General features: G+C 44.0%; 1 protein-coding gene across 3 annotated transcripts; it reads right to left on the bottom strand.

The window, feature by feature from the left end:
* Positions 1-12,258: 12,258 nt before the first annotated feature.
* Positions 12,259-15,932, bottom strand: LOC309400405 (uncharacterized protein). Of its 3 annotated transcripts, XR_014176651.1 has the most exons (3): positions 15,620-15,932; positions 12,708-13,913; positions 12,259-12,619 (listed from the first exon to the last, which is right to left on the bottom strand). XR_014176651.1 is itself a non-coding variant. In XM_081968884.1 (2 exons), the coding sequence occupies exons 1-2, from the start codon at positions 15,644-15,646 to the stop codon at positions 12,882-12,884; spliced, it is 1,059 nt and encodes a 352-aa protein (XP_081825010.1). In that variant the 5' UTR covers positions 15,647-15,932; the 3' UTR covers positions 12,259-12,881. The 3 variants fall into 3 exon arrangements, 2 of the variants coding, with proteins under 2 accessions (XP_081825010.1, XP_081825011.1); XM_081968884.1 differs by having other exon boundaries at positions 12,259-13,913; XM_081968885.1 differs by lacking the exon at positions 15,620-15,932 and adding an exon at positions 15,174-15,593 and having other exon boundaries at positions 12,259-13,913.
* Between the last annotated feature and the right edge of the window lie 223 nt (positions 15,933-16,155).

Genomic DNA, 16,155 nt, shown 5'->3' with positions numbered 1-16,155 from the left:
GCGTGCTTCCAATACTAATATCTGACCACACAATTAATAAGCCCACTTACTGTGTATGCCGGCCAACCAAGCCCGTGTGGCATGGTGGTCAAACCCTTGGCAGCCCTTGGATGCCAGGGCTCAAGGCCATCCTCAGTCATGCAAAACCACTAGATGAATTTGGGTTAATTACACATAGCCCTTAACTTACAATAATTTGTCTCAGTTTTCTAATAGCAGCATTGAAAAGTTCCCCAGGGCCCCCAAATTGAAAAAAAAAATTCTTGAGTGATCAGGTGGTGATAGGGGGTGTAATAGCCTGATAATGAGATTATTGCTTCACTCACAAAACACACAACGTGTAGTCCAATCTGTCCTCATGCTTCCGCCTGAAAACTTTTCCCCCGAAAACTTTTCCCCCTCCCTCCATTTTCCGTTGCATCTTTTGTGAAATGTTGGCTTCTATACAATGCGTTTCAAAGTTGTGACGCTGATTGCTGTACATGTGAGATGTTGCTGGAGCAAAATACTTGTTCCTTATGTAATTAGAGACTTTTGGCCTCTGTTTGTCTTCTATCTCACTGGAACACTTGAGCTCCACTTAAGCTTAAGGGAGTCTACATTCCCTTTGGCAAGAATTACCACCGATTCTCATCCCTTGATAGGGTTCTCCCCACTCTTTCCTTAAACCTTTGCCACCCCGTGTGGTAGGGTTGTTGATAATACTGGCAGTCCTCAACTTACAACCATTTGTTTCAATCATGGTTAGAACAAATGGTGGGAGAACAAATTATGTTTAAACCAGAAACTTTTCTCCTAGGCATAATACCAGAGGGGTTTAAGAAAGATACACTTTATCTAATTATAGATATACTAACTGCAGCGCGCATAACCTATGCTCAGTATTGGAAAAAAGAAAATACACCATCAGAGCTAGATACAATCAGAAAAGTGTTGGCCTGTGCAGAAGCAGATAGGCTCACTCTTGAACTTAAAAATAAAGGGGAATCAGAATATTTTGAAATATGGAACAGATTTTATGATTGGTATAAGACAAGATGACAAGACTGGAACCAATGTATATGTTGTGATTGGATAGAAGGACAGACAATGTACTAAGTAGATTGTTAATGGTTGGAACTAGCTGTACATAATGTGAATGTATGGTCACTCCGACTCCGCTGTATTGCATTGTTTTAAATGTAAAAATAATAAAAATATATTTTTAAAAAAACTTACAACCATTTGTTTAGTGACCATTCAAAGTTACAACAGAACTGGAAAAAAAGTGGCTTATTACCATTTTTCACACAACCCGTTGCCGCATCCCCATGGCCATCTGACTAAAATTCAGAGGCTTGGCAACTGGGATGCATTTCTGATGGCTGCAATGTCCTGGATTCATGGAATCGCCTTTTGCAGCCTTCCGATAAACAAACTTGATGGGGAAGCAAGATTCATTTAGCAACCGTGTTGCTAACTTAGCAAATGCAGTTTCCCTTTAACAATGGTGGCAAGACAGATTGCAAAATGGGACAAAGCTCACTTAACTAACGGCTCGCTTAGCAACCTACATTTTCAGCTCAATTGTGGTTGTAAGTCAAGGGCTACCTGTAGTAGGGTAGTAGTATTTCACGGACAAATTATTTTTGCTCCTTGATTTAAAACAACCCAAATGAAATGGACTGAAAGAATACAAGCTGTCTTGTATTTCATTTTCACCTGCTTCTTGCAAGACCAGTTTTAGGGGTGAGGGGATTATTTGGGGGGGAGGGCAACGGCAGCTGTGTAAAAATGCTCTTTAGGTTATTTCTCCCCTACACGTGTTTGCATCCGGCTCTGCTCAGAGAACTGTATGCTCATTGGTTGGCTGCTGCCGGTTCGGACTGGATTGGGCAAACTGGTAGTTGCGACCTGTGGGTGGCCCCAGGTTGTCCCGCCCACTCACGCTGGCGCTATGCTGTCCTATTTAGCTGTGTTTTTGAAGCCTCACGCTTGTGCACAAGGTGTGCGCGAAGTGCATGCATGGAAGGCCAGGTTGTTAGATCAGGGTAATGAGAGGACAGACTCCAGACTGAAGGCAACAGCAGCTCTTTATTAGCAGTCAAGTATGTACAATCCAGCAACTGTGAGGTCTGACAGCTCCCCTTTTATAGGGAGCTGTCAGGCCTCTCAACCAATCAGATTTAACCAGGCTTCCCGCCTAAATGGAGGACTGGAGTGGAAACCTCTGTAGCTAGTATGAATATCTAACACAGGTGGAAGGCCAGGCTCACATTTTTGGTGCTGGGTAAACCGGTGGTTAATTTATATGCTGCCCACCTCTGACTAAGTTTGAATAAGGAAAAGGAAAACTGTCAAGAATGTTGTTTCCCCACCTAAAGTATAATGTGCGTAATAGTTTCTATAACATCCAATTCACATGAGTATTGTAGGTAGTCCTTGGTTTACAACCGTATTTTTAGCGACTGTTCAAAGTTACAAGAGCACTAAAAAAATGTGACTTACAACCGGTGCTTGCACTTATAATCGTAATGGCATTCCCATGGTCAAAATCCTGGCACTTGGCAACCAGCATGTATTTACAACAGTTGCAGAATCTGGGGGCTTGTGTAATCACCACTTACGACCTTCCCCATTGGCTTCTAGCCTTTAAAGTCCATTTGGGAATCTGGATTGCTTAATGATCCCATAATTCACTCAACTGCAGTGATTTGCTTAAGAATTGTGGCAAAAAAAAGATCATAAAATTGAGCACAGTTTGTTTAAGTTTTGCTTAGCAATGGAAATTCCACTCTTAGTTGTTGTAAATCAAGGATGTAAAGATTCCCTTCACACATACAGTATGTGCTAGTTGTTCCCGACTCTAGGGGGCGGTGTTCATCTCCGTTTCAAAGCCGAAGAGCCAGTGCTGTCCGAAGACGTCTCCGTGGTCATGTGGCCGGCATGACTAAACGCCAAAGGTGCACGGAATGCTGTTACCTTCCCATCAAAGGCGGTTCCTATTTTTCTGCTTGCATTTTTACATGTTTTCGAACTGCTCAGTTGGCAGAGGCTGGGACAAGTAATGGGAGCTCATTCTGTTACACGGCATTAGGGATTCGAACCGCCGAACTGCCAACCTTTCGGATCAACAAGCTCAGCGTCTTAGCCACTGAGTCCCTAAAAATCAAGGACTACTTCCATGTAAATTGCAAATCCTTTCTATGCTTCAGTTATTAAGGCAAGGGAGCCTGGGCAAGGCATCTTAAAGGTAAATCCAATGTATCAAAGGGGCTCATAAAGCCATTGGATGATATAAGTCTGTCATTCCCTTTTCTGAGGAGCAAAACCACCTTCAATTGGCTGCATCTCCTTCAGACCACCAACCTATCTGGTATAGCCTGATTAGATCAGACATATTTGATGAAGCATTTTGTTAGTGGCTGAAGGGCTACGGGGAAAGCCTGCAGGCCCAACTGAGTATCTGAAGACTATAACCTGGAGCTGCCAAGTCCTGTCTTTCATGAGTTGGTTTAATTCTTTCACAGCGAATGGTTGCCAGCAGACCATGAAGAAATCACTCCCATGGTTGGACTAATATTCCCCATAAAACAGCTTCAGCCAAAGGAGTTATAAAGCAACAACGCTACAACAAATGCAGAGCATAGAAAAAAAAAATCTCAAAAAACATTGCCAGTGCTCTAAAAATGTCTTGGATTCAGACTGAAGCCAGGAGTAAACAAAGCAATACTGTCAAAGATACAAGTAAGCATAAGAGCCAAACATCACAATTCTGCTCACCTGCTTATCTTTTTAGAAACCATTTTTCAAGAATTCCACAGAAAGAATCTTAGATGTATGGCCAGATTTTTTTTTTATGGAGTCTAATTTTTATTTTCAAAATGCATCGGAAAAAGTACAGGACATACTAGCAAAGGAGGAAGTTCCCAGTTCAGGAAAAAAAAAACAAATAAAACTTCTGTCTCGATTCATGTATCATGATAAATTATGAAGTTTGCTGATTTGGGGTTAGTGCGCTAGAATGCTTAGCTTATTGGAGACCACGGTTTAAATTTTATGCAGTGTGTAAATATAGCCAACTCTGGCTTGTTAAGTGACTCACAATGTAGCAGAATACATAAACCCAAGGATCCTGCTTATTATAAAAATGTTCACTCAGGGAGAGGGAGAAGAGTATTTCTGGTTTGAGTGTTCTTCTCACAGTTGGGCTGATTAAAAATAGCACACAATGCAGCCTGTTGGGACGGAATTGTTGAACATGATTTTGACAATGAAAACAGCCAGTACATTTTATTTTGCATTTGCTAATCCAAAACAGAAGGACGTGGCTTAAGATATACACCAGACCACCAATCTCCTAAAAGGAATACCAAAAAGTAGAGGTAGTCCTCGGCTTACAACAGTTCATTTAGTTTATCAAAGTTACAACGGCACTGAAAAAAGTGAATTGTGACTTACAAATGTTGCGTCCCCATTGTCATGTCATTAAAATACTTGGCAACTGACTCATATCGGTGATGGTGGCAGTGTCCCAGTGATCATCTTTTGCGACTTTCTGACAAGCAAAGTCAATAGGGAAACCAGATTTGTCAGAATATTCATGACCGGCAGAGACATGGTAACAAGGTCACCAATGAATAGGCCACGATGGCGAACCTATGGCACGTGGAGCCATATTTGGTGGCATGGCAGCCGTCAGCTACGGCGTGCATGTGCGCACTGGCCAGATGATTTTTCAACCTCCCCAGGTTTCAGGAAAGCCTCTGGAGACTGGAGAGGGCGAAAAACGGCCCCAGCGGGCCAACCGGAAAGCCGGGGGAGGCTGTTTTCGCCCTCTCCAGGCTTCAGGAAAGCCTCTGGAGTCTGGGGAGGGGTCGCATGTGCAGGTAGGTTGGGAGATTGAGTGGGCATGCTATCACACGTTCAATTTTGGCATGCCGTAAGAAAAAGGTTCACCATCACTGGAATAGGGCTTAGTAACAAGGTCAGCCAATGGAAGCTGCAACAGCTTGGAGCCTGGGCATGGTTTAGTCCTGCAGCTCTGAGTGCTGTGTTCAGAATTGAAACTGAAACTAGTCTAATCGAGTCTGCTCTCTGAATTGAAACTGGAAACTGGAAACCAATCTCTCCTCTCTACCCCATTGGAAGAATCTGCTGTTGGTATTGTACATTTATTTATGTATATGAAGAAGTTACTGAATCCTGCTGAATCAGTTATTTGTGTGTGCTTTCTGGATTTGATTTTTGCAACAAACTCTGGCAGGATTCATTTAACAACCGTGTTACTAACTTAACAACAGCAGCGACTCACTTAACAACTGTGGCAATAAAGGTCCTGAAATGAGGTAAAACTCACTTGACAAGTGTCTCATTTAGCAACAGAAATTTTGTGCTCAGTTGTCATTGTAAGTCAACTACCTGTATAACTCCACACTCCCTTCTCCAAAGTAGGAGCATTTTCAAGAACCAAAAGTTAGTGAAGAAACCTTTGCTGCAGATGATCACTGAGGCCAAGATAAGATTAGGCAACAAAAACGAAATGCACAGGTACTGTATAGGTGATACCTTGCTCAGTAGTAGCAACTGTGAGAGGGATCTTGGAGTTCTAGTGGACAACCATTTAAATATGAGCCAGCCATGTGCAGCAGCTGCCAAAAAAGCCAACACAGTTCTAGGCTGCATCAACAGAGGGATAGAATCAAGATCACGTGAAGTGTTAATACCACTTTATAATGCCTTGGTAAGGCCCCACTTGGAATACTGCATTCAGTTCTGGTCGCCACAATGTAAAAAAGATGTGGAGACTCTAGAAAGAGTGCAGAGAAGAGCAACAAAGATGACTGGGGAACTGGAGACTAAAACATATGAAGAACGGTTGCAGGAACTGGGTATGTCTAGCTTAATGAAAAGAAGGACTAAGGGAGACATGATAGCATTGTTCCAATATCTCAGGGGTTGCCACAAAGAAGAGGGAGTCAAACTGTTCTCCAAGGCACCTGAGGGTAGAACAAGAAGCAATGGGTGGAAACTAATCAAGGAGAGAAGCAACTTAGAACTGAGGAGAAATTTTCCTGACAGTTAGAACAATTAATCAGGGGAACAGCTTGCCTCCAGAAGTTGTGAATGCCCCAACACTGGAAGTCTTTAAGAAGATGTTGGCAGGGGGTTGGACTAGAAGACCTCCAAGGTCCCTTCCAACTCTACTATTGTATTGTATTGTATTGTATTGTAAGATTTATACATTTTATTATTATTTTTTAATCAGAAAAAAAGCATAGAGGAAACACAAGAATAAGGGGGGAAAGGCAAATCCGAGGCTATATATTGTTTATTTCTGAACAATGATCTCCCCTAATCCTTCCTTGCAAGCTTATTTTAACAGTTTAAATTTAGTTTTCATTTATCTGATTCTCGTCTTGGTATCAGCTCTTCTTCCTGTCCCTCAAGGTACAGCCAACCTTCGACTCATGACTGTAATGGGGTCTGCTCATCGCGGTCAGAAGTCGTGACCGCCACTAAGTGAAGTGTCCGTGTGTCATCACTTCACTTACAAGCCCCGCCGCTGCTCTCCCTGATATGGTTGTTAAATGAACACGTAGGTCATTAAGTGGAGCATCGGGGTGCCTCAAAGGGAGGCCCCTGGGAGGCCTAGCATCAGCCCTTCCCCAGGCCTCACCCACTTTGAGGCAACAGACACTCTGCTTCCCACCCCTTAGGGTCCCTGCAGGTCTTGGAAAGGCTTCCCACCTCTCTGGGCCTCATCCCACATCCGCCATCACACACTTACCTTTCTCAGGTGCTGGCATTAGGGAAGGGATCTTTGTTCCTGGACCATATGGTGTAATCCAAGAAACAGCTGCCATTTTGGGGGCAGCCACACTGAACTCTGAGTGCTTTGAAAATGTTGGTCACTTCCGAGCTCATGCCATGTAACCTGGGGTACAAGCTCAGCTTCTCTTCACACCAGTTTTGGACTGCTGCAAACACCTGTGGACCTTTCTGGAGCATGCAAAGAGGAACAACTATTTGGGTGCTGCAGCAGCCACCATTTTGTGACTGGTTCATAAGTAACATGTGTTTGGATGGCCACCCGAACAGTTACTAAATGATCGGTGGTAAGTTAAAACACCTGTAATTCCTTCTGCTCAGTACAGAAAGTCAGCAGGGAGCACTAAGAACAATTTTGTTGTTAGTTGCAAAGTTGTGTCTGACCCATCGCGACCCCATGTACAATGTTCCTACAGGCCTTCCTGTCCTCTACCATCCTCTGGAGTCCATTTAAGCTCACTCCTACGGCTTCAGAGACTCCATCCAGCCACCTCATTCTCTGACATCCCCTTCTTCTTTTGCCCTCAATCTTTCCCAGCATTAGGCTCTTCTCCAGTGAGTCCTTCCTTCTCATTAGGTGGCCAAAGTATTTGAGCTTCATCTTCAGGATCTCGCCTTCTAAAGAGCAGTCAGGGTTGATCTCCTCTAGGACTGACCGAAAAGATTGCCTTGCAGTCTTTTCGGACTCGCAGGAGTCTTCTCCAGCACCATAGTTCAAAGGCTTCAATTCTTTGGTGCTCAGCCTTTCTTATGATCCAACTTTCACAGCCATACATTGCAACTGGGAAAACCATAGCCCTGACTATAAGCACTTTTGTTGGCAGGGTGATGTCTCTGCTTTTTAGTATGCTGTCTACATTTGCCATAGCTTTCCCCTGCAGGAGCAAGCATCTTTTAATTTCTTGGCTGCAGTCCGCATCTGCGGTGATCTTGGAGCCCAGGAAAATAAAATCTGTCACTACCTCCATTTCTTCCCCATCTATTTGCCAGGAATTGAGAGGGCCAGATGCCATGATCTTAGTTTTCTTAATGTTGAGTTTCAAGCCTTTACAATGTACAATTACAATGTACAATTAGTACATTGCAATGCAAACACCAGGGTATTAACTTGCAGGTCAATTTCTATATTCGAGATCTCAGCATAGGATAAGTTACATGTCCTTTGGTTGCATTTGGAGGATCCTGGCCAAAATATGCAAATCTTGATTTGCCTTCCGTTAGGAAGAAATGGCGCACAAGGCACAACTGTGACGGATGCTGGTGCCCTTGCCTACAATTTATCTGGGTTGCAAGAAAGTATTTGTGAAAGCCCCTTGTGAATGGGACGTAGAGGGACACCATACTTTCTGCTCTTTGGTGCAATATTGCTTACCCGAAAAGGGAGTAGCATGAAGGTTATATATGTATGGCTTAATTATCCAAGATGTGAGCCCCTAAAACAGTGTTTCTCAACCTTGGCAACTTGAAGATGTCTAGACTTCAATTCCCAGAATTCCCCAGCCAGCAAATGCTGGCTGGGGAATTCTGGGAGTTGAAGTCCGGACATCTTCAAGTTGCCAAGGTTGAGAAATACTGCCCTAAAACAAGGGTGGGCAATTAATTTTCCCAAGGGGCACATGAGAAACTGGACTGTTATGGAAGGCTAAATCAATAGGGCTGTGAAGGTTCGTAGGTATGCACGCACACACATACATAAATTGAAAATAATAAGTAGTCATCTTCAAAATACAGTGAAAGGTAATGCAATTGTATTGTCTGCTGGGCATACACTATTTCACGGCTGTCAAACTCACAGCCTGCAGGCCGGTTGCATCATGCGCTGGTCATGCCCACGCCCGGTTTAGCGAAAGGGTGGTGGTGAAAGTCCTGATACATCATGTGACACTGCCATGACAACGCAAGTTTGACACCCCTGCACTATTTGTTTTTTTAATTTCCAATTGAAATTAGAAGGGGCCCGACAAGGACAGCCGAACCAAGGGCTGTAAAATGCCCAGATCTGCCCAAAAAGCACAATCGGTGGTGCAATTTAGAACAGAAAAATAGAAAGAGGCAGCCTGAACATAGTAAGTTGGATTTTATTTTATTTTTAAATTTTTCATTCACCAGGGAAATGCTTAGATACTATGCCGATTAAATTATTATAAATCTCCATTCACTTCAACAGCATGATTGCTTTAAAATTATATGTTACCTTTTTTGGGGGGGAGGGGGGAAGTGACTTACGCGGACACACACACACCTCCCGAGCTGTGCTCTAAATTAATGGTAGTCACAATGGAGAGCAGGTTTCAATACCCATCAATCCAAGCCCCAGGTCCCCCCACTGTTTCTTTGTGAGATCCAGTAAGGCAGGGGTGTCCAAACTTGGGAACTTTAAGACTTGTGGACTTCAACTCCCAGAATTCCCCAGCCAACATGGCTGGCTGGGGAATTCTGGGAGTTGAAGTCCACAAGTCTTAAAGTTCCCAAGTTTGGACACCCCTGTAGTAAGGTAATCCTCCCTGTGAAGGGAATGTTATTTGGTTTATACAGATGTATTTATACCTGAAATTGATGTGAAAGCTTGCTTTGGAACACAGATGGGCAGACTGTGGGAAAACTCAGTGCACTGGGAAACAAATGAACCACAAATACTTCATAGATGCCCGAAGATACAAAACATTCAAGTTCTGTCGTTAAGAGCTTAGTGTACCAACTATAGGTAACACTGTGGGAGTATAGGGGTAAGCAGGAGAGTGAGAAGAAATATTTGGCAATAACCTTACTAATTCAGACTGAAGACTCATTGAGTCTGACAGAACTTAGTATCTGCTGAGAATGTTGGGATTATCTTCCCAGACCAGCCTATTTAGTGGGAAAAGTAATATAAAGGATGACTCTATTATGGCGAAGTTTTCATTAGTTACGGGATGGAACATAATCAACTCTGCCTTCAACATCGGGTATTTAGTTATACTGCTAGCGCTTAACCTGATTTTCACTCCATTTCTCACAATTGGCAGGCCTTGACTAATCTATCGGCATGATATGTATCTTCCAGACCAGAGTTTCTCAATTTTAGCAACTTTATGAAGTCTGGACTTCAACTTCCAGAATTCCCCAGCCGCCCCCATGCTGGCTGGGGAATTCTGGGAGTTGAAGTCCAGACTTCATAAAGTTGACAAGGTGGAGAAATGCTACCTTAGATGGAGCAGCAGGGACTGCTACAAATCGGGAGACCAACCAAATTTGGAGGGAGAAAAGTTATCACTTAATGGTGATGCATAACCCTTTTAAAAAAGTGAACTAGGCCACAATCCCCCCTTGTGAAAGTTATCTTCAGGAGGCAGATATAAAACCTTTCATAGTTTAGGGGCTTAGGAAACCCCATTATTCTTTCAAATGAGCTTCTGGGGATACAAAGGTTCATTGCCTTGGTTATCCAAGATTGCAAAAACACAAAAGGAAATTGTGCTTTGGGCACCCAAGTCACTCGCTATGCCATTGCAAAAAATACTTTGGGGTAGAGTTGTGCCAAGAGCTGCAATGACCAACATAATGAATATTAGACTGCGGGCAGAGCTGCAGTGATATTTCAGAGATTATGCTGCAGACAAAACAGCAGAAACATTTTTGAGGTCAGGCCAAACATAAAAACAAACAAACAAGCAAAAACACAAACCCGCACAAAGAGCCCCAAACCAAAATTCTTACAAATGATGTGAAAACATTCTAAATGCCCGTGTTAAACAAGATATTGCTCTCTTGAATATATAAAAAAACAGAAACAACTGGAATGCTTTGTGGGTTTGTTGTTGTTGTTGCTGTTCTTTTTCTCCTCTATCTGTAGAACTAAGGAAACACTTATCCCTTTCCTTCTCAGTATCATCAGTAATAACTAAAAAACCTTAATTAACCTGTAGAATCAACTGCTACAATAGATCAAAGGTCCTATCAGATTCTATTAAATGACAAATATTTTCGGAAAGGATACCTACGGAAAGGATAAAAGGTAGCCACAAACATTATTTCGCTACAGCAAAAAACATTCTTCTAAGGACAGCTAATTCCAAACCTTCCCCACCGTGTTACATATTTTTCATTTTCTGGCTACTTCTGTTAGATCTAGATATACAGCCCCAGCTGACTTCTATCAACATTATTTGCCTTCTTTTCATTAATTAATCAACACAATTCTCTGGTTAGTAGATCGCTACATTATCCCTGGTGGATCTCTTCTTTTTATTTTTCTTCCTCTTTTTAAAATACAGACAAAGAACCCGAGACACAGAAGGAACAGCTCTGCCTGCACAAGTGTCAAAATTCAAACAATATTTTCTCCAATCTTGAGTAGCAGAGACTGCTAGATGGACCAGAACTGGTGAGAACATGTATCTGAACATAAACTGGACTTAACAAATGAGAATATACACAGAAATTAAGGGACTACAGCTTTTCTGGACATTCCAACTTTGCCCTGAAGGCTGTGATACTTAAAATAAAGAAGTGTCAGAAAAACAGGACTCAGGCTCCCCTAGGAATTTTGGTAAGATTCTTCATGGCGGAATAAATGTATCTATATGTGACCTGCTCACCACAAAAAAAGTACAAATATCCTCCATTTCATTACATATCGCATTCATATGTTTTATGGTCTGCTAATCCAGGTGTGCTGAGTTACTTTCAGATCCCACCTGGCTTAGTTTGGTTTTTAACCAGTCTGTGTGTATATGTGACACCCACCCACACAGACATATATGTACACACCTCCTCAGTCTCCTGGGTGAGCAACTGAGGGAGTCTCTGGCCTGGAGAAGTCCAAGCATCATAGCCACACAACAGTCTCTTTAAAGTGCCAACGCACAATTTGTCTTCCTGTCATTAGAGAATTGTGACCATCTTCAGCTGCTGGATGTCCATTCCTAATTGCCAAATGTGGAGGAAGAGCAGCAAAGAACAACAGATCCGAGATTTGACAAACATAATTTTTAGAGAGGCCTTGAGGGAATTCAACCCACTCAGCTAACCAAAACAAGAGATCTGGAGGAGGAAAAAAATCTCAGTCCATCAAAACATAGGTTTCAGTAATTTGGGCCTTCTAATTTAGCAGATGGTTGCAGGGAGTGTTCAATGACTAGGAAATATTCTCCTCTAAAGCCAAAGACTTTATTTAGGCAATGTTACACCTTGCCTAAATTACTCCACAGAGTCTTTGCATAGAGACTAGGAGCCTTCCCATCTCTCTTCACTTGTGGCCTGGTCCGTGCAATCCAGCTTCTCTCAGTGCAGTTTACCCAGACATATGTGACTACAACTCCCATCCTCCCCAGGCTGAAGCGGAGGAGGATGGGAGTCACCTGGAGATCCCCGGGCTGAGAGAAAGGCTTGTTTAGGTGAGCCAGAAACAAAAGGAATCAAAACAATGGAATCACCAGGAGGTTCGCTCATAATTAAATACAACTAGGAGATTGTCAATAAATAATTTGATAGTTTTCCATACAAAAACAGAACTGATATATATATATATACAGGATTTCAAAGTATCCCCAATATTCCTGTGAAGGACCCATTTGAGGAACAACCAAATATCGATATTCTGAAACCCCACCTGGAATTAGGAATACTTCCAAGGCTCTTACCAAAATTCAGCACACTTTGAGCATTCATTCTAACTTACCCAGTAGTTTTCTCCAAACCAATGTGCTGTAGCTGTATTGAACTGTAGCCTCATAAATTCCCAGAAAAGCACCACCACTAAAACTGCAGTTCAACACCCCTTCGAGCAACGTTCTTCAACCTTGGCAGCTGGAAGATGTGTGAACTTCAACTCCCAGAATTCTCCAGTCAGCAAGCTGCATGGGGAATTCTGGGAATTGAAGTCCACACATCTTCCATCAGCCAAGGTGGAAGAGCACTACCGTAGAACATTCCAAGCACACCTTTAGACATTGCCAAGTTATATTCAACTGAAAGCAAACTTTCTGGGGCAGAAATCAGTCAAAAGGGTCCTACACGCTTCAGAAACCAAAATAAAGGAAGTTCCCCAAGACACAGTTATCTCTATCCTCCCTTCCAACAGGAGCAACCTGTTAAAACAAGGGGATCGGGTAGGCAAAGAGGGGGTTCTCTCGGTTGTGGATCTTCTCGTGTCTCTTGTGGTGGGAGCTGTGGCTGAAACATTTGCCACAGAACCGGCAAGCGTAAGGTTTCTCCCCAGTGTGGATCCGATGGTGCTGGACCAGGGTCGATTTGTCAGTGAAGCAATTTCCACACTCGGAACACACGTACGGCTTTTCGCCGGTGTGGATCCTCTGGTGCCGAAAGAGGTTAGAACTGACGTTGAAGCTCTTCTCGCAGATGTTACACTTGTAGGGTTTCTCCCCCGTGTGGATGCGCATGTGCTTGATCAGGTCAGCGTTGTGGCCGAAACTCCGCAGGCACTCCGTACAGGTGTTCATCACTTCCGCTTTCTGCTTCGCTTTGGGCTTCTCATCCGCGGCACTGGCGTTGGCCCTGCCCGCCGGGGCGCAGACTTCTCGCGGCTCTTCCGCCGGGTCCTTCAAATGCTTCTTCTTGTGAGAGCTGCGGCTGTAGCTTTTGCCACAGTCAATGCACTCGTAGGGCTTCTCGCCCGTGTGGATCCGCTGGTGCTGAGTCAGGTTGGACTTATCGTTGAACCGCTTGCCGCAGTCGAGACAGATGTACGGCTTTTCCCCCGTGTGGATCCTCTGGTGTCTGTTGAGGCTGGAACGGACGGAAAAGCTTTTCCCGCATTCCGAACACTTGTGCGGCTTATCGTCGCTCTGGACGGGCCACGGGCTGATCAGGCTGGAGTTCTGGATGAAGACCTTCCCACATTCGATGCAGATATCCGGGATCTCTTCTGTCTGGGTACCCCGGTGCACCAAGAAGGCTTTGCGTTTCTTGATGGTATGCACTGGTTTCACAGGCCATGTCATGGATGGTATTTTCTTCTCCCTTGTTTCGGACCCGCGGCCTTGGCTGTGTCCAGGGCTTAAGCTTAGCATCTTAAGCAATTTTCTTTTGGTCACCAGCTGAGACCGAGCCTCCTCAGGGCTGAAGTTCTCCTCCATATGGTTCATCCTGTGACCTCCTCTCACCTGGGGGGGGGGGGGGAGTCAATATGTTGTACAGTTAAGGTTGGAAAATTCACACAACAGGAAAAACATCTATACTTCAAGCCTGCCCCAGCACCCAAACGTAAGCCCACAGCATCCACAGTTCAATATTGTTGTTCTCATCTCTGGAAAAGCTACATTCCTGGAAAATTTCCTATGTGACCTACCGTGTTTCCTCGAAAATAAGACCTGGTCTTCTATTATTTTTTTTGCTCCAAAGAGCTTATTTTCTGATTAGGTCTTATTTTGGGGAAAGTAGGACTTATATTACAAGCATCCTGAAAAATCATGCTAGGGTTTATTTTTCCAATTATTTTCAGGGAAACAGGGCGCTATCTTCTGACTTCCACTTTTTAATCATTTTTCCACCAATTCACCTATTTTTTTCTGTTAAAGATCTGCAGACTTGCAACACAAACAACTTCTTAGAAAAGTACACATTGAACGACCAGTGGAGTAAAATTTGCAGGACTCCTATCAATTCCAGGCAGGAAAACCTATGCTACAAGGTTCAAAGAATAACCATGCTCTATCAATTAAAAATGACCTGAAAAACTTACCTCTGGAGTTCTTGGTGCTCTCTGTTCTTGGCTATTTGCTTAACAGACATTTCATTAGCCAACTTAGTAACATCACAAGGCACAATGAAGTTACTTAGTTGCATGACGAAATGTCTGCAAACAAACTAAGTTCAGAGAGTCCGAAGAACTCCACAGTTCAACCCTGAGCTACCCGTCTTTTAATGGGTATTTAAGTATTTTATCACTAGGAAAACTCTTTGGGAGGCCAGAAGTATTTAGAAATTCAGAATGCATGTGCCAATTTATATAATCCCCCTCCCATTATTTTACTATGTGAACTTACTTAAATGTTACCAATAGCACCATACGTGTGTGTGAGAGACACGCTTACAAGTGTGTCCCAGTATGATAATTGGAAAGTTTGGGGTTTTGTTCCACTTTCCTTTTTTACATCTAAAATAATTTAGAATTATTTATTGTATCGAATTATTTAAAGTATATAGAATTTCAGCATTTAAAATCCTGCATTCCCTAGAAAGGGTCAAGGGGACTGAATGGGTGCTGCAAACACTGCAGGGTGGACTAGTTTCTAAAGTCTGCAAGCAGCAATTTACTTGTACTCATAAAGCCAGACATTATTTGCTTAAGTTAAGTTTAGATTGGGCAGTGGTTAATGTCCTGTAACAGTAAAAAAAAAACAACCTAATAAAGTGAGACAAACCTCCCTCTCCATCTTCTGCTAGGAGCCATCATTTATAAGCTCTCCTTCATTTCTTCCTCAAGCAAAGCACACCCTATAAGGACCTTATTGCAAAACATTTCATTTACTCACTACACAGACAAGGGGCGTTTTGATTAAGGAGCAGAAGACATCCAGAATACAAAGGCTTCAACTCACACCTGCTGTCACTAAGAAAACCGGGAGAATAAGCCTATAGTATACTTTCATCTGTAAGCGCCTGTTTGCATTTCGCCCGGAGTGGGAGAAAGGCACAGAAGACCGTTCAGAAAGGAAAGTCATTCTGCGTATGCTCAGAGACACTATGCTTCCTCGCTTGCTCACCCCCCCCCCCCCCGATGAGGAGTAGCAATGCAAAGGCTTGCAACGCGACCCGCCGCTCTCCACCCGATTCCACTCCCGGGAAGGCTTGGCGGGGACACTCTTACCTTGTGCTCCCGGACTGCCGAGCTCATAAAGGCGGCAGCGGCGACCGGCGCGTCCCGCGGAGGGCGCACACGGGTTGGCGGGAGGGGGAACGGAGGAACCGCTTTGTGCCGCGAAGTCGGGGTTGCAAAAGGTCCGCGCGCCCGCCTACATCGCCGCCGCGCGCCCGCCCGGGCTTCGTGGGGAAGGGCGAGAGAGCAGCCCCGCGCCTGCAACTCGCCCGCCTCGCCTACAATGGGAGAGCAGAAGGAGGCGGCTGCTTGCAGCAAGAGCTACCTCTGACCCAGGAAACTAACTCAACGCTGCCAAGCGGCCCCTGTTCAAACAAAGCCAAGAAGCCTCCTGGATGCAAACGCCAGAGCCCCCTGCTGGACGACGGCGGATCTGGCAGCGGCCTGCTGGGAACTCCCTGCCTCAATGGCAGGGCGAGGGGGTGTTGGTCTCTGAGCTTGTGCAGAGTGCCTTTGGGGTCTCGTATCAAAGGTCTTCCAGCTGCGGGAGTATTTGAGCGGATTTAGGGAAGTGTAGGTCTTGAAAA

Source organism: Natrix helvetica (genome assembly GCF_964273705.1).
Source record: "Natrix helvetica genome assembly, chromosome: 1".
Lineage (NCBI taxonomy): Eukaryota > Metazoa > Chordata > Lepidosauria > Squamata > Natricidae > Natrix > Natrix helvetica.
The sequence above is the reverse complement of the archived record's forward strand: the minus strand, read 5'-3'. Positions and strand labels throughout refer to the sequence as shown.

Excerpts from the sequence above, each read along its gene's own strand:
- LOC309400405 (XM_081968884.1), bottom strand. The coding sequence starts at position 15,646 with ATGAGCTCGGCAGTCCGGGAGCACAAG. Across the intron at positions 13,914-15,619 it reads CGGCAGTCCGGGAGCACAAG|GTGAGAGGAGGTCACAGGAT; the intron begins GTAAGAGTGTCC and ends CCCCCCCCCCAG.